Source organism: Nansenia antarctica, assembly GCF_963989245.1.
Source record: "Nansenia antarctica genome assembly, chromosome: 2".
In the NCBI taxonomy this organism is placed as follows: domain Eukaryota; kingdom Metazoa; phylum Chordata; class Actinopteri; order Argentiniformes; family Microstomatidae; genus Nansenia; species Nansenia antarctica.
The window spans coordinates 58,090,326-58,116,192 of record NC_137675.1 but is presented as its reverse complement, the minus strand read 5'-3'; the positions used below and the strand labels follow the sequence as shown (position 1 = coordinate 58,116,192).

General features: G+C 44.6%; 1 protein-coding gene across 2 annotated transcripts; it reads right to left on the bottom strand.

The window, feature by feature from the left end:
• Window positions 1-2,115: 2,115 nt before the first annotated feature.
• rab40c (RAB40c, member RAS oncogene family) lies at window positions 2,116-20,034 on the bottom strand (the record flags this gene model as incomplete). 2 transcript variants are annotated; one of them, XM_080522345.1, is made up of 6 exons in its annotated part: window positions 19,883-20,034; window positions 11,636-11,696; window positions 5,835-5,895; window positions 5,344-5,421; window positions 3,313-3,535; window positions 2,116-2,390 (listed from the first exon to the last, which is right to left on the bottom strand). In XM_080522345.1, the coding sequence occupies exons 1-6, from the start codon at window positions 20,022-20,024 to the stop codon at window positions 2,116-2,118; spliced, it is 840 nt and encodes a 279-aa protein (XP_080378471.1). In that variant the 5' UTR covers window positions 20,025-20,034. The 2 variants fall into 2 exon arrangements, with proteins under 2 accessions (XP_080378471.1, XP_080378472.1); XM_080522346.1 differs by having other exon boundaries at window positions 3,313-3,478.
• Window positions 20,035-25,867: the final 5,833 nt, after the last annotated feature.

Sequence of the window (25,867 nt, the reverse complement as noted above, 5' to 3'; positions counted from 1 at the left end):
ATGCAGAGTGCTAGTCACTCCAACCAATCACCTCGGGGAAGGTCTGAGACAGGAGCCAATCACTGCCCTAGCAGGGTATCACCTGATCTGGGTGAATGAGTGCACAGAGAATGTGGGCCTATGTGAGTGTTCTCGCAGGAGAAGCCAGCTAGAGCGGATTCTCAGCTCTGCTGGTGGATGTGATCTCACTGGCTTGGAAACACTCATGGCTAGCGAATGAGTGCGATGTGTGAGCTGGGGTACATCTCCAGAACCCAATTCAGACTACTCTCCCCCCACTTTTCAATTGTATCGGGGGGGATACACACCCGTGGACTATTATAACCTTAGTGGCACTAATTTAACACTAACACTCTATATAGACTAAATGGGATTCAAACGAGTGGCATTAATAGAAAATAACAAACTTGGGAACCTGAAGGGGTGGGAGTGGGGTGAACTACTACTAATAATAAATATAATTGACTCCTATTTTAACTAATTCGAATTCTTACTCTGGGCCTTCAGAACAGTGTCGTTTAGTGACGACATAACATAATGTTACAAAATCCTCCATATTACAAGAATATTGCTTTCTTGCTACCTTGGCCAAATATGATGCTTAACAAGAAAAGGTATGTGATGCTAACATAGTTTGTGCTTTGTTACATTAAGAAACATGAACAGACATTATCTGTTCCCTATTCACAGGTTTCCTCCATCAAAGCTTTCACTTTGGCACTCTAGTCTCATTCAACTACAACACCCAAACACACTGTAAGCCGTGCTTTGTTCAATGTGCAGTTTAAAAACACGCTTGAGTATAGCTCATCTCTAAGGCTTTCTACACATGCTGTATGTCTAACACTGAATTTATGTTGGTCTGATGAAAGAACATCTGGAGTACACATTAGTTCACATGATGGGAGAAAAAAACTAAACAAAAGATGAATCTTTGAGACCCAGAGCTCCAGGCAAGATAGGGGAATGGGAATCTGTTTTCAAATCATGCTTTCGTATTTGTAAACACAGTAAGACTATGTTGTTCTCTAGGAGAGGTTTGGCACAGCACAGGAGGGTAAAGCCAGCAGCGACAGGCGGAGGGGTCTAGTGAGGAGCTGAGAAAAGACAGTCACTGAGGTTGTGTGTGTGGGGGGGGGGGTGGGGAGTCTGAAGAGCATGAGGGTTAAAGAAGTCTGCATGTAACCGACATGAGATGAACCGTGAAATTCAGAAAGGTTGGGGGGGGGGGGGGGGCTGACAGAGAAATACATGTCTGCCTTTCTCAAAACGGCTCCCATGAGTAGCTGGTAGACGTGATGCGAATGGAAAGCTGTCTTGACCTCGTCTGCAACTACAACCCCCAGGGGCTCAGTTCAAAATCCCACTAGCAGGTCAAGGACAAAAAGATTGGAGAATTGCTTTACTTTCCTTGTCTACTTTTTGGCCTTTCAAGGCCACTGAGCTGTAGACTTGACAGTTAAGAGCAACATAGGGCAATCAAAGGCAATTATGAGTATAGAGACAGCCTAACTGCTAATGCACAGGGGTAATAGTGATGGGTATTTGTAATGGGCTAGTGGTCAATGGATAACTATGGATGTCCTCAAAAGGTATTGATTATTGAATGACTGGTTATTCATATCATAGGAAGGAGGGAAAACTGACGAGTTACAAGCTTGGTAAGAAGCTGATGGTTAAGCAGCTGATGAAGGACGGAAAGAGGGAGAAAAAGAAAGAGACACTACCCAACCACCCTACCGCCCGAAACACCAACACCCATACTACCCAAAACACAACTCCTACCTCCCCCAACTCCCCAGAAAAAGGCAACGGCAGGATGTCGGAGCTCAGAAGTCTCAAAGACACACGGTGAGAGAACTCAGCCAGGGGACACAAACCCAAATGAGACCAACTGTAAGTGGCATGTACTGTAACCAAGCATGATTGTATGCATGTATGTATTTATGTACACATATGTTTTTGTACATGTAAATGTAGTAATGTGACACCAGCAGACGCAGAAGTGGAGGAGCCGTGTCTCTCTCTCTCTCTCTCAGTGCTCGGCGGCAAGTCTCTGGAGGTTTACGTTCAGTTCAGAATCCCCCCCTCTCTTTCATTGTCCCTTCCCTAAGACTAAGAGATCTTGCAGTTGTTGCGGGTGCAGTTCTGAGGCGGGCTCTGGGGTGGTCTGATGGACTTAGAGCGTTTAAGGCTGTTGCCCTTGGACCCGCCTGCCGCGTTGGCCAGCGAATAGGAGCGTCCGTGCATCATGACCGCGTTCATCCCATTGGCCATGGAGAAGGACTTGAGGTGACTCTTGATCGCCACGGGCAACGGTAGCTTGTCTATGAGGTGGACGGGCGTGCAGGAGACGATGGCCCGGCAACACAGATCCTGTAGGCTGAACACTGGGGAGTGGGAGAGAGAACGAACAACAAGAATTATGAAATGAACAAAGAGTCACTGAACACTGCCAGAACAAGACAATAATCAACATTAACCTGATTACTAAACCCTTACTTGAGCTACACAAGCAAAACTTCCTTGAAAATCATACATTTTGTCAATCAATGGAGATCACTGCAAAAGGTTGAGTTGCATGAGTAGGTCTCAAGTTAACCTTCAGCCCTCCAGGTATCCATATACGGTAAGTAAACCATATACTTTTCACTGTATACAACCACAGCCAGATGCATCACCCGCCAAGTCCCACTCCACGTTTAACACGACTATTCCACAAACTCAGCCACTAAAAGCATTATCTAATCGACACTCCCTCAAACCAGAAGCACATTTTGGCTCATTTCAACTGTGTAATTTGGCCCTGAGAGCTTGAAATTCATTTGGCGAGGGCAAGCCAGGGACATTACTAATGTAACTACTCCATCTGTGTCCCCTCTCTCGGTACAGATGGCCCAGACATGAAACATTGACGGCAGAACATGAAGTGAGTGTGCAATTAATAACTATGGGAGGGAACGAGCCTCTGAATGGAGCAGCCATCTTAAGACAGCAGTGCATTAGCAGCACAGAGGACCTGTAAAAGCGCTGCGTCACTTATGTACGCTACAGCAACGCTCCACTACACTATTACCAACTCCCTCTGGAGAGAACACACCATTAGGGTTTAAGAAGGAAGCGAGAGAGGAACGGATGATGAGATATGTAAAAGGGAAGGGGTAGAGAAGTGAGAGAAAGAGAGAGATTCAATTAGATGAAAGAAGGGAGACAGGCGCAGCTGGGGAGAGAGAGGGAAAGATGGGGAGAGAGGGATGGTGGGGTAGACGAGGTGAGAAGGAGGGGAGGGGAATGCACTACACAGACACACACCTCTGTTGGGCTTCCAGAACTTCTCCATGCCGTGCCTCATCAGGACGATGCGGGAGAGTTCCGTGAACGACTCGATGACGTTGAAGTTGCAGAGGGGGCTGACCTCGAAGAAGGTCATGCCGTTCTTCTCGGCGTACGCCCGCGCCTGCTCGGTGGGCACCTGCCGCTTGAACGCCAGGTGGAGGCGGTTGCCCACCAGGATACGTGGCACCCCAGGGGCATGCTGGGAAAGGGGTGGGAGGTGCACGTGTTAGAAGGCTCAGAGGGGTTGTGCATCTCCGTCTGTAGCGGCCTGCTGCAGAACCACGGAGGGACCCAGACACGTCACGTCACATCCATCTGTAGACTGTTACTTATTCAACCAGGGCAGCAGACATCGCCTGTCACGAGACTTCTAGTTCATAGAGGCACATCTGCTCTGACTACACCACTAGAACATTCTGTGAACACCCCCACTCAACCATAACCTCTCTCCTCTCCCTCAAACGTTCTTTCCTTTTTCTCCTAGTCTCTTTCAAATTTGGCCTCAAAGTGATTTTTAATAATAAAGGAATATAAAAAATCAAAAGAAAGCTATTCTGCTATAATATAGGGTCCCTCTCTCCCTCTTTCTGTGTCAGCTTTACTACTACACCTCTAAATGTATCACCCTTTCTATCAACCACTCTCTTTCTCTCATCAGTATGCTCTCTCTCTTCCTTCCTCCTCTGCCCCCCTCTCTGTTCCATGACTGTTGACCGGCCCCAGCATGCTGTCGAGGTGGAGCAGGAAAGACAAATCTTCACCAAACACACCAGAGGCCAAAAATACCACCCCACCCCCTGCTGTGCATGCCAGAGGGAGAAAAACACACACACACAGAGAGAGAGAGAGAGAGAGAGAGAGAGAGAGAGAGAGAGAGAGAGAGAGAGAGAGAGAGAGAGAGAGAGAGAGAACATCCTCTCAGCTTCTACAACACAGCCAACAGGAAGGACATGGAATGAGTACTCTCTCTCTCTCTCTCTCTCTCTCTCTCTCTCTCTCTCTCTCTCTCTCTCTCTCTCTCTCTCTCTCTCTCTCTCTCTCTCTCTCTCTCTCTCTCTCTCTCTCTCTCTCTCTCTCTCTCTCTCTCTCTCTCTCTCTCTCTCTCTCTCTCTCTCTCTCTCTCTCTCTCTCTCTCTCTCTCTCGTCTTTGGGCCCTGTGAGTCACTGTGCCCCTGTCCCTTGGCCTACTATAAGGAGACTGTGGTCTTTAGGCTCTGTTGGTCAGAGGCTGATTGCTAAAGGCTAATGGTGCAGGGGGCTGTGGTTTGAATGAGAAAATGAGGCTTCCAGACAATGAGTCACTGAGAGGCTGTACTCCCCACTCTTAAGACTTGACTGGTGCTCAGCTGCAAGGCACTCACGGTACGAGGGTGTCTGTAGGGTGAAGAACTCATATTTCACCTATCGTATTTATAGTATATAATACATATATATATATTTATAGTATAGTATCACATTTCACCATTTTCTGTTCTAGTCTTCAGGCTCTGTGAGTCAGTTATAGCTGCAGTACACAGTGGGACTTGGTCTACTGCTGTGGTGCTTAAGAATTCCAGGCACTGTTAATCATAAGAGCTGACCCATGGTGCTATACTGTATGAGCAAGTATAGGACAAAGTGTGTGAGTGTGTGCGTGCGTGTGTGTGTGTGTGTGTGTGTGTGTGTGTGTGTGTGTGCGTGTGCGTGCCTGTGAGTGTGTACACTAAGGGCCTGTTCTGAGCACTGTGGGTCAGTACAATCCTACAGGGGCACCTCTCTGTCTCTGACGCTAAAAGACCAAAGATCTGTTAAAGACTTACTAGAGTCAACAGAGTAACAGTCTGGGCCATCAGCGTCAGGAATCATGGAAACACAGTAATCCTTCACTCTCCAAAGAAAGAAGCCGTGTAAGCAGGTAAAACCAAGCCTTCCTGGAACAGGGAGGTTCACCCAACCTTCTCCCACACCAATCGTTTGAACCTCTCCCCAAGCCCTCACTCATAACCTTTACCCCCCCCCCTCCCTCACCTCATCTATCTCTCGGATCCAGCGGTCGATGCCGTCGAAGGACCAGCGGTTGGTGATGTCGTACACCAGGAGGATCCCCTGGAGACGGAACACACACAAACACTTGTAAACATCCCGCACAATCGCAAACACACACATAGCGGCATCACCACAGGCATTGTTCGCACACTTCCTGTTTACAGGAGTAGGAGGAGCCGCGAGGGCCAGCCAGCGGACACGCTCGGCAGGGGGGCTTAATCGCTCCATCTCGACAACACTCAGGGGAGGTGGATGAGGAGCAGACGTGGTAGTCATCGCGGTAGTGCTCACAGCTGTGGTACGCTGCAGTAGTTAGTTATCATAGTCCTAGAAGTCATCTGAGGAAGAGGCGTAGAGGTGGCCGTGATAGATGTGGAAATAGCTACAGCAGTTGTCATACTAGCTGTGGTAGAGGGTATAGGGTTTGATCAAGAGACTGGCCCAACCCTAGCGTGAAGTACACTCAAACTCACCTGAGCTCCACGGGAGTAGGACCTGAAGATGGTGCAGAACCTCCCCTGGCCCGACGTGTCCCTGAAAAAGAGAGAGAGAAAGAAAGAAAGAAAGAGAGAGAGAGAGAGAGAGAGTCAAATATCGACAAAAAGAAAGACAACACAGTCTACCCTTCTTTCTTTGCATTGACAGGTATCATTCCCAAGTAGGGCTACTTTGACAGTGGGGTTGAGGAGGCAAACATAATCCCATACTTGATACTAGTCTGAACCCTCTACCATTGAAGGTTGAGGAGCCTGTGCCAGGCATAGTGTTTGTACACCAGTAAGCAGAGGTAATCAGAAACCAGCTCTCAGATTTATTTGGGGCTGAGGGTCTCCGCTCATTCCAAGACATTCAGAGAAACTTTAATTTACCGGGTACGTCCTTTTTTTTCTACCTTCAATTACGTACAGCTATGCGCACATACGGGGTACCCTGGAATAGCTCATTAGACATACATCCATTTCACATAGCATTCACCAGACCCAGGGGTCAGGTCTCAGCTCTTTACTCCATCCTGGTTAAGGCTTCTTTAAAACCATTACACATTGACAGAGTGTGGAAAGATACTTTATCACACAATAACTTAAATTGGCAATTAATTTGGCAAAACATATCCCTTTCCTCCAGAAATCCCAACCACCAGGTTATCCATTTCAATTTTACTCATAGGACATACTTCACTCCATATCTGCTACATAAAATAAAGACCATACCTTCACCTAACTGTACTCTTTGCACCCGAAATACAGTTGGCACCTTTTTTCATATGGTATGGGAATGCCCGGGAGTGGCTGATTTCTGGAGGACAGTTTGTGATGCATTGTCCCTGATCCTGTCCAAACACATTCCACACTCACCATTAGTCCTATTGTTAAATGACAGTTCAAACCTGGATCTAAACATCAAACAAAGACGCATCTGGCTGGCCGGCCTTACAGCAGCCAAAAGGCTTATAGCTTGCAGGTGGAAGTCACCCCATTTCTTGACTACGCAGAGATGGATATTAGACTTCATTGACATAGCCAGCATGGAACACTGGATAGCCAACAGGCATCATGCAATTTCGGACAATGTCTCATGCTGGGACCAAACTATAACCATCCTCAAGACACTATTATAGGCTAATCGATTTGCTCCTTCCATAGGGTCCTGTAGGGGGGGGGGGGGGGGGCGGGGGGCTGTGATTGGGTGGGGGGGGGTGGGCGGGGGGCTGTGATAGGGGGGGGTGGGTGGCGGGGGGGTTGTGATTGGGCGGGTGGGTGGGAGGTATCTGGCGGGAGGGACATGGGGGGGGTGGGTGGCGGGGGGGTTGTGATTGGGCGGGTGGGTGGGAGGTATCTGGCGGGAGGGACATTTGTGGGAGGAGGGGTAGGTGGGGAATTATTGGGGTAAAGGGAGATTGGGAAGGGAAGGGGAGGGGGGGGGGGGGGTTGAAAGGTTTATGCGCATTTTGTATTTGTACTGGTAAACCGTATTTGTGTTATTCTATTTTCTCCTTTGTTTATTTGTATGTTACCACTCCCCTTGTTTTACTCCCTGAAATAATAATAAAAAATTGATCACAAAAAAGAAAAAAGAAACCAGCTCTCATTACCAACCTGCCTGACTTCTGTGTGAGTGTTAATCAAGTTACAAGTTAATCAACACCATCACTCCACAACTACTGCTAGTGTCAAGTTGTGAGTGGTTTTTCTTACACAAAATGGCTGGCCTAGTGTTTACATGGGCATAACCATACAGGGTTACATGGGGATAACCAAAGCCAAGCTTTCCGAATCTAAACTTGAGATTTGTGCGTGTAAACCAGACGTCCACCTACATCTCACGTTGGTGTCAATGGGAGACTTGCTTGAAGATTCTAGTTATGCGCGACACAGAGGCCAAGTTAGGATTCGTCCTGTAGTTACACACATTGTGTGCTGTATCACCATAACCACTATCAGAGGAAATGATCTGTTATCTTAAGACTTGTGTTGTGCTTGTGGAGTTTAAAAAACAGAGATGAAAAGACTTTGCTGTACAGTATGCCGAGTCATAGAGGAGATAGTGGTGGTGTGTGTGTCAAACGCATTAAGAGCCATAATGGCCTCCTAGCTTGCTTGAGCTAACAGGCCTTTGACCATAGAGAGCCCTGTGTAGTGGAGCTGAGTATACTTTATTGAACGCAGAGGGGAAATCTATTGATCTGTCACCAGAGGCAGGGTCCTGTCCAGCACAATGTTGACATTTCCAAGAAGTGAGCTGTGTGAGCTCTAATGGGTATGGGAGTGCGCTTTTTGTTTGCTTGTTAATTGTTCATATTCCTTATCTTCCTTATGAGACACAGGTCATAGAGTTACTATGAGGGGGAAAAAAAATAATCTCCCATCAATGTTTCCCTCACCCATGTCCCTTGAGGGTCTCCGTACATTTGTACTCCAGTTGTCCCCCCGCCCCCCCAAAAAAAACGTGCCTGGCTAGTTAGGGCAATACTGCATCACTACAAAGGTCATAAAATAACATTTATTGTCATACCAAGAAAAAAGAAAAAAAACGAGAATAGAGTAACTGTTTTTATACATCTCAATAATGTCAGCACAATATTCTGATCCAGAAAAAGCCCAGGCATGGTGATTGGGTAATGACATGACAGAGAGACAAGCTGATTTGTCCGTGAGCTGACCGTGATACGAGTCTGTCTGCTGATTGGGCTGTTCGCCGACATTGATGGATGCCCTGCATTAAGGCTCATGTCTTTTTAATGTGTGTAATTTCTCTCCCTCTGCACCTCAGAGGAACTGGCTGGGAGGTGACTGAGTCATCACAGCGACAGAGAGATGTGGGGGGGGGGAGGAAGAAAATGTGAGCAACAGAATGAGGAAGCGAGGGGGGGGGGGAATGTAGGTAGAATGGGAGAGGCAGAGAAAGAGAGAAGGAGTAGGGAAAATACAGACAGTAAGAGAGGGATATAGAACGTGAGAGAGAGAGAGAGAGAGAGAGAGAGAGAGAGAGAGAGAGAGAGAGAGAGAGAGAGAGAGAGAGAGAGAGAGAGAGAGAGAGTACTTGACTTCTAACAGCCTTTCATTTCACTCTTAATGGAAAGACGAGGTGACATTTCTACCCTTAGAAGCCTTCCAGCTGCAGTAGCGGAGCCTTCTATCTTCCTAGACTTCTAAGAGTCCTGGAGATCTTAGACCGTGTCTACCAACGGAAACAATATTGAAATAATTATGTTGAAAAAAAGATGGTGGCCTCATTCAGGGAGATGTTTCTGGCAAAGTGTAGACAATCAAAAACACATTGTGATGTTTGTCAGGAACATCAATGATAGTCTTTAGTAATTAAGTCTTTAGTCTTTAGAAAGTAATCTAGTTATTCTATAAAAAGGTCTTCTTCACAAACACAGGGTTTGGAAAAGTAATTTTCCAAGGTCTTACCAACATATACATGTATGGGAGAGATGTGGAGATGTAGCTTGTGCCAGGGCACGGGTATTTAGTAGGGGTGTAACGGATCACGGATAATCCGTGATCCGTATGGATCGCCCCCCACGGTTCGGCAAGCATGTGTACCGCGGATCAATTGCAAAATGTAACCAAGTAATAATATTACTTAATATTAGTTAATATCCCTTGTAAATCACAATGTAGAGTTGCCATGAAAAGATAGACGCGACAGTTGCGTGCTTTGTTTTACTCTAAAGCGCAATGATAGGTTGAAAATGGGGGGGAAAATCCAGAACAACAAGGCTGCGTTCGTAAATTCGCTCTGGAATCTGATCAGCATTCATGGAACGCCTCTTGTCCAATCAAATTACTTGATCCCTTTATGACGTCGGACCCAGTGTGCTCTCCGGCGCTCTCGGAGCAAATTTACGAACGCAGCCCTTATGGCGAGTGCTGCTAATGTTGGCGACAGAGAAGAACTCGAAATGCCTCCCTCGTCATTTAAATCCCATGTATGGGAGCACTTTGGCTTCTCTGTCAATTATAACAATGACGGACAGTGTCATTGGAAGTGTGGTCGATAAAAAAGTTACGGTGTTTAATAGGGGTGCAACGGTTCTCGGTTTTTTTACGGACGGTACGGTTTGCGTTCCACGGCTCAATTCACTAGTGAACCGTGACGGTTTTCGGTTTGCGTTTTTTTTTTTTTTTTTTTTTTTTAACCTTTATTTTACCAGGAAGTCACATTGAGATTAAAACCTCTTTTACAAGAGAGACCTGGCCAAGACAGGGTCAAAATAGTAGCTTAAAAAAACTGTTCAGATAACAAGACAGGACATAAGACAGTGGCAACAATACAATAGACAAACAATGGTAGGGGTATTTACAAGGTGATTAAAACATTGAGAAGTCTAACCAAAGCAGGTACAGCGAGCGGTGACCACATCCTTTAATCTACGCTTGAAGATACTTATGGAAATAAGGGCCTCTAATTTAAAAGTAGTCTGTAGGTCATTCCAAGACCAAGGGCCATAATAAGACAAGCTTGCCCTTCCAACATTGTTCATGATAAGTGGCACCTTGTATTGTAGCCATCTACGAGACCTGAGACCCGAGCCACTCGGTATAGGGATGAACTTCAGGCCCAGATAATTCGGTAAGAAGCCAGAGATGATTTTAAACACAAGAGTGTACCAGTGTTGGAGCCTTCTGACAGAAAGAGATGGCCATCCAACCAGACTATACAGTGTACAGTGATGGGTCCTGAAGGCACTATTGGTGATGTATCTTAGAACCGAATGATACAGGGGGTCTAGCTTGGATAAAGTGGACAGAGAAGCAAACCTATATACTGTATCACCATAATCCAATTGTGAAAGGAAAAGGGCGGAGACAAGACGTTTTCTGGAAGCCAAGGAAAAGCAAGATTTAAATCTATACAGGAAGCCCACTGTACGCTTAAGCTTTATGGCGAGAAGATCAATTTGGCCGCGTTCGTAAATTAGCTCTGAGAGCGCCGGAGCGTCCACGTGAATGCCTCGAACGCGGCCTTTGGTCAGAGGTCGAGTTGGTCTGGAACGTTTGTTTCTGAACCGAACCGTACCGAAAACCGTGACCCAAAATACCGAACCGTACCGAACCGTGGGCCAACTGAACCGTTGCACCCCTAGTGTTTAAGCGTTGTGCAACGAGAAAGTCGTACGAGCATGGCCACACATTTGCCGCGGTGTGTTGACGGGAGGCACGAAAAAGGCAGCTTGACAACTTCTGATAATGTAGCCAATTTTTTCATACCATGTTTAAAGTAAGGTTTCACTTTATTATTTAGTTAAAAGTGGCATAAAACATGTGTATTTGTCTGCTTTAAAGAGCCCAGTCACTGCTGCAACCAGGTGCCTCCTCCCTCTCTCCTACTGCATCATTTAAGTTGAATGTGTGTTTCTGTTTAATATGTAGCCTAATGTTTGAGTGTAGAATATGTTATGTATGTATATATATATATATATATATATATATATATATATATATATATATATATATATATATATATATATATATATATATATATATATATATACACACACACACATATATATATATATATATATATATATATATATATATATATATATATATATATACCAGTTTTGACATCTTTAATGTTGTTGGGTTTTACACAGTAAAAGTGGTGTTTTTACAGAATTAGAGGAAAAAGCTTTTTATTTTTATTTGTATGTTTTGTGTTGATCCGAAAAATGATCCGATCCGTGACTCAAAAACCGTGACACGATCCGATCCGTGAGTTAGGTGATCCGTTACACCCCTAGTATTTAGTGGTGCTCAGTACTTACCATAGCTCCAGCTTCACTCTCCTCCCATCCAGCAGAATGGTGGTGGTCTTATAGTCGATCCCTGAGTGGAGGGAGAGAGAGAGAGGAGGAAGAGAAAAAATTAGACATGAGTCAAAGACAACTGATATTACACCCTGTCACCAGGTGACATTTTCTGTCCTTTAGAAACACACAATCAACCACAATACTTGGTGCGGATTTCATGTCAAAGCCTCTCTTTTTTTTAAGGTACATTTAAATAATAATCTAGTGAATAATACGGTATGCTTGCATGTAATCCGTATGACCTGACCTGGGAACGTTCTTGGCTCTACACAGCGGTACGACTTGAGTGGCGACATCTTGAGTGGCGCTGAGCCAGACAGTGAGTGACACAAAGGACAGACTCAGCTAAGTGGCGCCAAATAACTAAAGAGGACAGGATGTGACTGACATGAGAAATCCATGTTCGAGATTCATTCTTTAGGTAGGTTCAAAGGTTCACGTATTACATAAGCATTTCGACATCTGTCTTTTTGTCTGTAGTGCCGTCCTGATGAAGGCTGCCTGAAAGTGTTGGGTTTCAATATGAAATAAACACTTTTTATTGAACTTCCGTGTTCCACCATGAATGAGTAAATATCTTTCCTACTGACACAACTGAGATTTATAAGGACGCTGTGTGTGTGTGTGTGTGTGTGTGTGTGTGTGTGTTCGTGTTCATCCACCTGTCCTGACAGCAGTGGCTTCCTGGCAATGTTTTGCCCTTGGGCACATCTCTATTCTTCACCACAGTTTACACTGGCACCGGTGTTTCTACTACCACACCTGCTGCTCTGCGGTCCCTGCATGTCTCTACCCGTCCTTCCCTTCCAGCGCCTTTCATCTTCTAACTGTTCTCATGTGTTTTCATCCAGTAACCCACGCAACCTCTCACATGGCGCCGATTAAGGGTCATCATCATGTCGGCAGCCGCACCTTAAACAGCACCTCTCTAACCACTTAAGTTTTTGCTTGGTCTGTGTTTATGACCCCCCCACCCCCTACCCCCTACCCCTACCTCTTCTGGCCATCCACAAACACCAGCCCCGGCAAGGCGTCGTAGAGGTGACGCAAGGTCTCCCTTGAGACCTGACATGGCAGCACTAGCGAGCCCTGGTGCCTGCCTGCGTCGGCCTGCGCCTTGTGACAAAAGCCAGCAGCAGCTTCAGGCTTACACCAGCAATGCCGCCAGCTGATAAGATTCTGCAGCGAAAAGTGCTTAGCTCAGACTAGCCTGATTCAATTTGGTCTTTTGGTCAGAGCTTCACCCCCAACTTAAAGGGGTGTGAAGCGCTCCCTTTGTTCTCCCTGCCCGGGCACCTTCAGTGAGCTGAGATAATCAATGTGTCTTGAATCTGACTGGTTCTCCAGCCCCTGCCTCTCTTCTGTGTGCAGAACTCCTGTGTGTTTCGACTCTCACCGTCTCATCCGTACACCGCGGTGCAGGGAGATGGAATGAGAAAGCGGTTGTGAGGGGGCGGGGGTGGGGGGGCCCAGTGACCTTACCAGATGAATATGCAGCTGTGTAAATGTATAAAACTGCTATGAGCGTCTACTAAAGAAAAGAAACCGCTGTGGTGTAAACCTTTCAGTAACTAACCTTTCAGAGAGCGAGAGAGGGAAGGGGGGGAGGACGAAATAGAGATATGTGGGGAGTTAGAAAAAGTAAAGAAAGAAAGAAAGAAAGAGGTAGGGACAAAGAGTGTGTAACACAGACCGTCTGCAGTCAGAATGAGACTGCCGTGTGTGGTGAAAGCCCCTCTATTGGCTCCTGTCAGTAAGCTCCATGGTAATAATCAGCCCTGCACTGTCAGGGTGCCAGTCGCTGCATCCATCAGTGGGATTACAACCTGATCATCTCGTACACGCACACGCACGCGCACGCACACGCACACACACAGACACACAGACACACAGACACACAGACACACAGAGCACTTCAGGGGGTTATCTCTATAGTAGCCTGCTTCCAGCATGATAACTAGATTCACTGGGTATAGCGGCCATCAAATAACATAGTCAATTGCTATGCAGAAACAATAGGCTTTTAGCACCAGGCTGTGCTGTTCATCGACCCCCGGGGACTCCTCCATTGTAGAACAGCGAATGAGACAGTGGATTTGAGTCTTACTTCTGGCTTCTCCTTCTGTCTAGCAGCTGGTCTCGATTGTCTTTTCAACCCGTTTGTTCATTTGAATCTCTTCTCCTACGCTATTCACACAGGCATCGCCACTGTCCTCCTCCCAGCAGCCAAGCCCATTATCATCATCTTCCTCTTTGTCATGGCCTTACTGCTGGGATCATCTTTGGACAACATATTAATGGTAAGATTAACCCCCCCCCAATCCAGGCAGGCTGACAGACAATCTAGAATCTGAAGTACACGACCAACGACATTAGAGGACGTCTAGAACAGAGCAGCCCACAGGAGCAGAGGTTGTAATTCCATTCCTTATGTAGTGACGTGTGTTGTTACAGGGGTGTCGTCACTTCAGGGTCGACAAAAACTTTTCACATTCCTTTTCAACTCAGCGGTCAACCAAATGTTTACAGGAATTTCCCACATTGTTATTCTGGCCAGTAAAGTGTTTTTTTTTTTTAAATAGATAGATGGATAAATAAATAACAACCCATTTTGAACATGGTCTCTTAACTTTAACAAAAAAAGTCACAACAACAATTTCTTCAAGAATTACGAGTAATAACCATTAACCAATGAGTGATTGATGACTCTGGGAAGTTGTTGAACGGGTGGGTTCATGCTTTCAAATGTAAAAATATCGCCACTGATACAATGCCTGTGGTATTGTAAATTGAGGAATGAGGAATTTGAAATTGGACACGGGAAGTATGTGAGCTCCTCGCTACTCTGTTCATTCAGCTCCATTCACTGTGGCTTCTTGTGCGAAGAACACTTCCGGGAAAATCCTGACACCATTGTCCGATCCAAATTCATCTCATTTCACCTGACAACCACTAACAATATGGCAGTAACAGCGTGATCTGGTCTTCAAAGCCCAGGGTGAAACTCTCTATAACTAGGACCAGCAGTTTTTACCTGACCTTTAATTTAATAATAACTTAATTAATAACTAGATCGGTCTGGACAGAAAAAAAAAATCTCTTTCTAGATAGTATAGCCCAACACAGTGTATAGCCTATAGCCCAACACAGTGTAATTCAGTTCTAAAAGTGAAAATCTCTACAGGCGTATCTCCCACTAACCATACAGACACTGCTAATTCGGTCACACACTCACTGATTAGAAAGACAGGTAGTCACACCCTGTCAGCCCAATCTCCTGTCCTTTCACCTCAAACTGTTTATTTCCACACCAACGGATAGAATGAGAGACAGTGAGAGGGGGGAGGTCAAATTTGATGAGGGGGAAAGGAAAGGGTCAATGACAAAAAATAAATTTTTTACTTTGTTCAAAATACATAACATTTATATTTTTGAGTATGTGACAATGTGCTTAAACATGCCGCATTTGTTAATTTGTTTAAATATATATTTTTACTGTATTTCTAACTTAATTGCTCAAAAACTGTCAGGTGGCGCAACCAATTATTTGCAAAAGTATTTATATTTTCCTATTATTTATTTATTAAGTGAAATCTTTGTCATGTATCTATTATCTATATCTATTAGACAAACATTTGTTTTTGGGCTGCTTTTTCCTTCACTGACAGTGGCATCTAAATGATTAAAATTAAAGACATTATAATCGTGAAATGTTTAAAAGTGTTAATATATATTTAAGTAGACACAAATACACATTATAGAGCATCTTGGAGCTTTAAATAACATTATTTATTCCATATAGTGGCATTAATTGTGGTTGCGCCAACTGACATACCGGTTGCACCACCTGACTTTTGCCACTGATTTCAAATTAAACAGGCTTCTACTTGGACACCTGCATTAGCTTTGACCTATGCTAGCAATATCATACAAATCATTTTAAAACAGAATAGTAGTTTTATGATAAAATAAAAATGTCCTAGTTTTACATTGGTTGTACCACCTGACATGGAAAATATACCCTCCTACCTCTGAGGTGAAACTATCTATTTTTATCAATATTTGAGAGCGCTCTACAAATCTTTTCACTCAGCCACAGATGTCAGACAGGGTCCTCTGGATGATGAAACATTTGGCTGATGCAATAGTCTCTTGATTTCAAAATAAAAGTCCCATGTTTACAGTTGCTAAGTAATCCATATTATTAGAATGTAGGGATGCTCCGATTTATCGGCCACCGATTTAAATCGGCCGATTTCACTCCAAATGACTCGATCGGTGATCGGCAAAAATGGCCGATCGCAAAAACCGATTTTATTTTATTTTATTTTTTTCATTTTTTTTTTCCTGGGGAAGACAGATAACTGAACAGAAAACATAGGAGGACGTAACAGTATGTAAACCATGAAGGCCACGTTTATGATGTGTTTTATACAGCCATATCGACTGACTTGGGCTTCAGGCCCTAACTGGGTGATAGGCCAGACCTTTACTATGCCATAAAAATGGGTCTGCGTTTGCTTGGTGCCTAATGGATCAAAACTTTTGTCTAAAAAGCAAAAAATATGTAGGCTATCCAGTCAGTAGGCCTACAGTTATGTATTTTTTTTTAATCGGTATCGGTATCGGTTGATCTTGAGGAAAAAAATCGGTGATCGGTATCGGCCCCAAAAATCCAGATCGGAGCATCCCTATTAGAATGCACTGACAATACATTCAAACTAACCATGTTGTATATAATAAAATCATATATTACTTGAATTGATTAATCTATTTTTAAATGGAAATAATATACAATGACACAAAAATATGCACGTCACGTCATTGACCCGAAAATGCACACACACACACACACACACACACACACACACACACACACACACACACACACACACACACACACACACACATGCATGCACGGCACGCACATGCACACGGACACCCACACACAAACAAACAGTAGAGGGATTGCCTCTACATAGATCAGATTAAGAACGTAGAATACTGTGGGTTATATACTAAGTCTGTCTGAATTTGGTACCAATTAATCAGATGGTTGGCGCAAGGTGCTTGCCACAAAGGATTGTGGGCTTTATTTCCCCATCTGAGACAGTCAACAAAACGCAACAACAAAAGTAAAAGCTGGAACTAGCTTTATCTAGGCCCGTTCTACTGTACCAAGTTACAACCCTATAAATAGTGTGAAAGCCGTGTTTTACCACCAACGTTGGACTCTAAGGGTACAACAAAGGGAGCACATGAGGGTGGATCTCAGGTGAGAGGTGGAGTTTTCGGAAGCATGGGTGTGTGAGTGAACTGTAGCCTAAGTCAGTTAGGGATAGAAGGAAGCATGCAGGCCTCGGGGAAGAAGAAGAGAGGTTGACATTCTGGTCTGACTACACCCATCATCAGTTCCACAGGTGTCACCCACTGATGGATGAGCGTCGAGCCAGCACAAAAAGGCAGCTATACATCACACCCAGAGTGGGAACATCGCTAGGGCTTGGTGCGCGAAGCACTTTATGATCTGATGAATGGCACTTCTTTTGGCAGAAGTCTTTGGCAGTCTTTTTTTGTCCTCCAACAAGGGAGGACAAAAGGTGCAATCATTCATTTGTTTTTTTTCCCCCCAGCGAAATGGCTGGCACACACATAACATACCTGTTATGGCATAAAGGTGAGATAATAAGGTAGGGCAATGTAATAACCTATCATCAAATAAACTTCAGACATCGCAGACATGCTTCCCCTCAGTTTAGCCTATCAATGAGTGCAAAGCTGCTTGACTGATGAGTTTTTAGTAAATTAAAGACCAATGAAGCTCAGAAACACTGATCACTAGGGGGAAATCAGACAGCCAGACAGACAGCCAGCCACACACACAGACAGACAGACAGCTATGTAATGATCGCCCGCCAACTACCCTAAATAAGGCAGGGAGATGTGTCCTCCATCCAGCCAATCAAAATGTCTGCCATATCTCTGAGTCTTGGTGCTGCTGAAATATATCTACTGACAAAATATCCCTCTCTTTCTCTACCAGAGGGTAACTCAACAGCAGTGCATCTGTCTACATAAACATCCCTGATAGAGCCTTACAGCTGTGCTCCCCACTCGCCCTCAATACTTAATGAAGACGCTTGATGGCTTTTGATCTTGCAGACAGGTCTTTGCCAAGAAGGTTCTCGGTGGACACCGATTGCTAATGATTGAGCTGACTTCCAATGGCATTTAGCATTAGCTGAGATGCATCATTATGACTCACTGATTGAATCTATGAACATAATGGAAAATAAGGGACTGGAACTAGCCTAGCCGTGGCCTCTTTGCCGTCCCCACAACGGATACAGACAGTCTTAACAAAATACGTATTCTAGGACCACTAATCCACCAACACACGTGACCTTTTCAACCGTCTTCAGACTGCCAACAGCACTGACAGCAAGCACCACCCTATGACAGAAGTCATTAGATTAGCACTGGCAAAAAGGGGTCATGCCTCTCTCTTGCATCTGATTGATGCATTTTTCATCACGGTTCCTGTTAGTCTGAAAGGCAGCATGTTGCATTTTAATAATGAAATGGATAGAAGGAATCTGAGAGAGCATCTCTAGTGAAGTGTTGTTGAAGTACCGTATTCTCTTCTGTGGTAGATCTACACACAGATTCCTTTGGGGCATAAGCAGGCAGGCAGTCACCACCATTTGACAACTACGTCTAATTATGACTGAATATATGGAAGTGATGCACACACACGTCCTTCTTCCTTTGCTTACTTATTCCTTTTCCTCCCCCATATCTCTATCCCTTTACTCTCCCTTCCTTGAAGGATTCAAATCAGTTTTATTAGCATAGCAAGAGTAACCCCATGTTGTCAAAGCGTTAGATGTTCTCTTTCTGTAACCATACCTCTCTTTCTGGTTCTTTCTCTCTCCCTTGCAGGAATCAAATCAGCTATATTAGCATGAAAGGAGTGACCAAATGTTGCTAAGACATTAGTTATTCTCTCTCTTTCTCCCTCTCTCCTCTCCTCTTCTCTCTAGGGGTTTCATCTGAGGGGGGATGCTGCTGCTGCTGCCGCTGCTGCGTGTGGAGGAGCTCTTTTGAAGCCTCGGACCACCAGCTCTCTGCAGCAGGCAGTTATCAGATGCTGGCTGTTTCATCCTGACCATAGGAAGAGCTTATCTGATTGTTCAGAATTCACAACTCCTCTCTCGGAGAAACCATCCAGTGTCATTCCTTATATACTGCCAAGCCCTGCATGACAATAATATCCCACCCACACTATGTCACTACCCTAAATGATGAACTCTTTTTTTTTTTTTTTATATTGAAAGAAAAACACCATTAAGCCTACCTCCATTCAAGTGAATCAAAAAGGACACAATAACTTGGATTCAATTCAACAGCTACATGAACTAGCATGGATGTCCTATCCATCTCTAAATGTTGAGAAGTGTAATGATGATTGGTAATGCCACATGACGGCGACTCTCCCACAGCCCCCACTACTACAACAGCAACAAACCCTAAAAAAACAGAATATAAAGCATCTGTTGTTGTTATCCAGGCTAAGGTCATGGCTGTGTAGCTTTGCTCTCAGGAGGGTGCTGCTGCTGCTGATTGTGTGTGTGTGCGTGCGTGCGTGCGTGTGTGTGTGTGTGTGTGTGTGTGTGTGTGTGTGTGTGGTGTGTGTGGTGCGTGTGTGTGTGTGTGTGTGTGTGTGTGTGTGTGTGTGTGTGTGTGTGTGTGTGTGTGTGTGTGTGTGTGTGTGTGTGAGAGTGAGTGAGTGTGTGTGTGTGTGTGTGTGTGTGTGTGTGTGTGCATATTCCCCATAATACAGGTCTTGTCATGGGACTGCGAGGTTGTAAAACTAGGGCTGGTGAAAAGGTCTGGTAAAGGCTTCTGTTCTATTTAAACATCTTATTATAGCCATCCACCCAAACACAGAGGCCACTGTGTAGTATTCCTACCCATGCAGGACACATGCACACACATGTACTGTACTGGTACGTGCGTGTCTGCTACAATACAAAGGTATCACCAAAAAGTATTCCTTTTTCCATTTTCTGAAATGGGAAAATGCTAGTGTTTTATTTATCATGACTGCATTTGACTGAAACAAAAAGAAACAAAAGACAATCATTCCTGGTTACTTCAACTAAAAATCACGGTTAATCTCTGGTGCAATAAGTGACTCACCGCTGCTGTAGGCATAAGGGGACTCCGCAGATCCATCCTGCAGGCTGTCTAGTATCTCTCCCTTCCCCACATCGCTATCTCCCACCAACAGAAACTTCAGCAGGTAGTCGTAGCTCTTCACCGGGCTGCCCTGGGTGCCCATCCTCCCTCACATCAGCACCCACACAGCGGCAGGGGGGAGAGAGGGGCGAGGGGACGTGGGTAGGCCCGTTAAGGAATGCAAAAGGTGGGGGAAATCCCTGCGTTATCTCGCCCAGGTCCAGAACAAAGAGAAGTTATGTCATGAAACTGTCTGGCTATGTCAAAGTGTGGAGACTGGAGAGTCAGTGTGGTCCTCTTCGTTTGAATTCCTGTTATGTTCCACTGTATGGTCAATACTGAGTATTGAGTCAATCCTTTGTAGCTTGACAATTGCAGCAAAAAAAGTGTTGTGTCATAAAAAAATATATATAATAATAAAAAAGGTAAACAGAACGTTTCAAACTTGAAGTAGTCCTTGAGGAGCAAGCTATCTGTCAAGAATAAATATATAGTCCTTAGCCACCATTAGTCAGGTTACAGGTAGTGGTGAAACCTCAATGAGAGCAAGCAAGCAGCTGGTAAAAGTCTTTCCAACTGATCAAAATACCCCCATTTGCCAAACCACAAATGTATAACCAGCATTTAACCACCCCCCTTGTTTTACTGTGGAACTGGCAAACCACCTCTTCAAGCAAAACATCTGTCAGAGGTTAAGACCACGTTAACATTTAAAATACATAGCTGCTGCTTGATCAACAGACGGTCAGAGAAATCTGGTGAGCAATTTGGCAGGAGCCTCTCTCGAGAAGAAAAACACATCTTTGTTCTGGGGGACGTCAGCTCGCTGGACCTGAATCAACCAGCTAGTTAGCTGACTACCATGAACTAACCAGCTAGGTAATAATAGCTGACTAACCAGCTAGGTAAGACCTGACTAACAGGCTAGCTCTGCTAGTGCAGAGCTAAGTGCTCATTGTTCCCAGAACGTTCACTTGCTACTCCAGCTAGCTGCTGCGTCTGGATTCTGTGTCACAACAAAGAAAGTCCAGCCAAAAGATGTAGACTGTTACACTATAACACAGGAGACGTCGCTGGCTAACACTAAACAAATGCCTAGATAGGAGTTATTGAAGCTTTGCAATTAGCAGCCTTGTTGAAGGGAAGCAGACCGTCTGTAGTCGTCTGAGCACCAAGCTGAGCCGGAGAACAACAACAGCTCTGACAGGAGAAGCTAACTAGGCTAGCTGCTCATCCATGGAATGACAAAAGCTGACAAGTGTCCAATTAATTCAACGACAGAGGGCAACTTACTAGACTAGTCAACAGCACACGGATGTCGTTCGTTTAGAAAACCTATCGCTTACTAAACAGTCTTAGGTCATGTTGAACTAGCTATACGAGCTAGCTGACTATGCTGGTTAAGGAGCTAGTAAGCTAAGCTAGCGAGCCGAGGCGACAACTTCACCCGAGTGATTCAGGCCCCTCTCTCTCTCTGTCCCGGACAACACAACTTCACGATCTTCTCCCTGGTTCGTAGTTGCTTGTATTACTATACCCTCGTCGGATTGAAGTACAATTGACCACATTGGGTCCAGTGCAAGTCGATAGTTCAAACGCATTTGATAATCTTCAGTCCATGTGATCATCCGATTTTCCTCCACGCTCAATCATATTGGCGATAAAGCCCAACACTGCAGCTGTTGACAGATCGACACAGCGCACTGACTGTGTGTGTCTGCCACTCGGTGTTCCGCCCCCTGATCTAAGTTCCGCCTCTCCCCACCTCTGACTGGATAGTAATCGACATAGTATGATGCGATAGGTTTTACGCCAACTCCATCAAACAAGCTGTCAACAACAACAACAACAACAACCATGGCTTAAGAATTGAAGTGTGAGTGATGGAATAATAAAACATAATGTCAAATATATTCAATAAATGATCACGACTGGCCACAGCAGTATGAAAGCCGGTCGACACTACAGTAGGTTTGCATGGCACAATACCTTGCGAGGGGAACCTGTAATTGACTGAGGGAGGTTTGAATCTGTGTCAAACCTGTTCCTGACTCAGCTGCCTCCAACTGCCAGGTTGTCTCCTGAAGATAAGACAAACACCCACCAATTGAATAATGAATGAATGGCACACAACCAGGAGAGAGAAAAACTATATGTGAATAAGCAGCAACATGAGTTGCTTGGACCTGGATGTTTTTCCACTCGTATATGTCTATGGAGAAGCCAGGTATATAGCCAATCTATAAAATGGCATCAAAGAGTGCCCTCAGGAAACTTGACACACTCCACCACTCAGCCATTTGCTTTGTCACTGGTGCACCTTTCACTACTCACCACTGCGACCTCTACAAACTGGTGGACTGGCCCTCCCTTCATACCAGGGGGCTTCTTCACTGGCTTCAATTCATCTATAAAACAATCCTGGGGACAGCAAGACTTATTCGGTGATATTGTTACCATTTTATACAAAAGTTGTAATAGTCAAGAAATGTGTTTATTGAAAAATTCAATAAAATACTGATTACAAAAAAAAAAAAAAACTGGGAAAATCACCTCTCTACCTCTCATCTCTCCTGCACTTCTCTCACAACGGTTACCACTCAAGGTCTAGGGATCTCATAAAGCTCACCATCCCAAAAGCCACACTGTTTTCGGCCGCAACTCCTTCAGTTTTGCGGCCGCAAATGATTGGACTACCTTACAGAACACACTCAATCTCACAGCACTCACATCACTCACCACATCAAAAATAAACTTCAGCAGATCATAATTGACTGTTGTTCCTGCTGATTGCCCCCCCCCCCCCACACACACACACATACACACACACACGCCAGGACTTCAGGACTCACATAACAAACTGGCAGAACAAAGAAACGTGGTCCATCCCTATGGGAATATTGTCCTATATGTGAAATCTATGGCACCACTCATTGAAGTCCTGTAGTGTATGCGACAGCTACAGAACCTCATTATGCTCACAGCCACTCTAAAGCAGCAATACACGGTATCATTATGAGTTGTGTGATCTGTGTGCTTTTAAAGTATTATTATAAGTCCCTTTGGGGGGGGGGGGGAAGAGATCTTCCTACCTCAAAAGGACTTAGTGAAGAGACTGCCTGTGACAGCTGTCAGAGAGTTAATAGTGTGGTTAAAGGGTAAGAGGTTTCGCCGGTTAAAGGGAAATGTTGCTGAAGTAATCCCCCTCCCCCTGAATAGATTACCATGCAAATGACTGGGAGTCTTTGTGCCAGCCCATTTAGATCTGAGCATGGAGAGGCTCTCTAGGGGCACAGAGGGACATCTGGACCCTACACGGCTATAAAACACACACCGTGTGACATGTGTACAACCAGTCACACACACATGCACACACACACACACACACACACACAGACACACACACACACACACACACGCACACACATTCATCTACAAAATACAGACACACATGCGCACGACTGTCAAGCTACAAAACACACATAATCACGCACACACACACTGAAAATATGGCAACGATTCTTTTTAAAATAAGCAGATTTCCCTTGATAAAAACCTAATGCTTGATTAGACGGTTAAACCAATCATACTTCCATCAGATAAATGCAGATTCTGTATAAGCCTCTTCTGAGCTGTAATAAAACAGAATCCCTACAGAGAGAGAGAGAGAGTGTGTGTGTGTGTGTGTGTGTGTGTGTGTGTGTGTGTGTGTGTGTGTGTGTGTGTGTGTGTGTGTGTGTGTGTGTGTGTGTGTGTGCCTGTGTATACTACTATGTGGGGACTGAGGTCTGACAGCACAACCACGGTGTGGGGACTCGAAATCGGTGTGGGGACCCAAAACGGGTCCCCACACCGATTTTCATTGAATTTGGTAGAAAAAGTGTTGCTGATATGTCTAGTGCAAATATTTCTATGTTTTAAATTTTGACCCACACTGCTACATAAGTCTGAAAAGAGTGCTTAATCAGTGTTTAGAGTGCGCCCCTGGTGGCGAAATCGGCATTTTTTACTATTTTTTTCACAGAAATGGCAGAAATTTTAACACACATTTAACACTCCTGCAGCCAATCATATGAGCTGCCTGTCTGTCACGTGCACTTTGCATCAAGCACATGATTGGGGGTGGAGACAGGTGTGCAGGTTTGGCTGAAGATCTAATTAGTGGGGACGGAGCACACTTCGTTTCGCGTTGTGCCGTTGGAGAATAATACAAGATTGTGCGCGAGTGTGCGCGCGAGACGAGTGTGTGCGCGCGACGCGAGTTTTTGCAGGGTGAAACGCTAGCAAATATACTGGCTGAGTGTTCTGACAGAGAACGCTGGTTAACATTGGTCTTATTATTGTGACTAGAAAGTGTGTGACTATAATTCCATGGTGTAAATAGCAGTGGCGGCTGGTTTTTGGGTGGGGCACAGGTTATGGCACTTGTTTTTATTACCTTTCCATGTTTTACAAAGCAAATTCCTTGTATGTGTGAACGTACTTGGCAATACACTTTTCTGATTCTGATTCTGATGGGGGCATGCTTTTCAAATCTGTACCTATTACAGTATTTCCATAATTTCCTAATTCATATTTCTCCATATTTTAATAACGCAGGGTATTTGCAACATAGCAATTACCAGGAAGTGAATTAAGATATAAGATAATATGGGACCTTTATTGTTAAAACTATACTGAGCACAGTTCCCTCTCGAAAAGGTTAAATATACACCTCGTTCCAAATTATTATGCAAATTATATTTTTATCAGATTTTCCTAAATAGTCGATGCAAATGACAATCAGTATAATTTTCAAGTCATCAACCGTTAGAGTATAATTCAAATGTTATTGAACAAACCTCCCAATGATAACAGTATTTTTTTTTTTAATAAAAAACTCAAAATGGGCCCCTTTTTACTCCACAACAAGAGGAAGCCATGTGTGCAATGGTGATTGCAAACAATGCCATAAGGTTGAGAGAGATACAAAGCGCTGTTATAGAGGATGACAATATCTTTGGGAATATTGAATCCGTTTCAATCGCTACAATTGACTGCTCAGGAGAAATGAAATGCGCATGAAACAATTGTACAATGTGCCATTTGAACGGAACAGCGACAGAGTGAAGGAGATCCGTCACCAGTATGTACAGGTAAAACATTTATGTGTTCTATGCATACTCTAATGTCCAGTGCTGTAAACTGGTTACTTTGTGTAGTGCCATGCAGTACACTTACATGACAATTCATACTGTACAATATGTTGTCCAAAATGAGTTTTTTTCTCTCTCTCTCTATTCTGGGATAAAGTGTGTACTGGAGCTGGAGGCCAGGGAACCGCTGCACACATTCATATACGTTGATGAGGCGTTAATCTGGCAAAAGGTAGAAGGCGTGGCAGAAATCACATTGGACAGAGAGCAACCATTGATGTCCCAGGCCAACGAGGAGGGAATATTACAATGTGTGCAGCCGTCTCAGAAAACGGCGTCCTCACCCATATACCCTGTCTTGGTCCACACAACACAACATCTGCTGACTTTTTTAGACACTCTTTACAGGGACATAATCCCTGAGAATGAGAGGGGTCTAAATGGAGACCATCTGAACAAGTATGTTGTTGTATGGGATAATGTGCGTTTTCACCACTCAGATCTGGTCAGACAGTGGTTTGCAGCACATGAAAGGATGCTGGTGGAATATCTCCCTCCCTACTCGCCATTCCTGAATCCAATAGAGGAGTTTTTCTCTGCCTGGAGGTGGAAGGTATATGACCGGCATCCACATACCCAAATGGCCTTGCTAGCAGAGGGTGGATTCGCCACTCAGGGAGATACTTTCCTCGCTGCATTACCAGGGATGATATTCGCTGTGATGTCGATGAAAATATGTGGCCAGACAGACAGGAACGTCTGGATGTCAATGAATGATTTACAGTATGTTGGATGTTCCAATTCAGTTCCA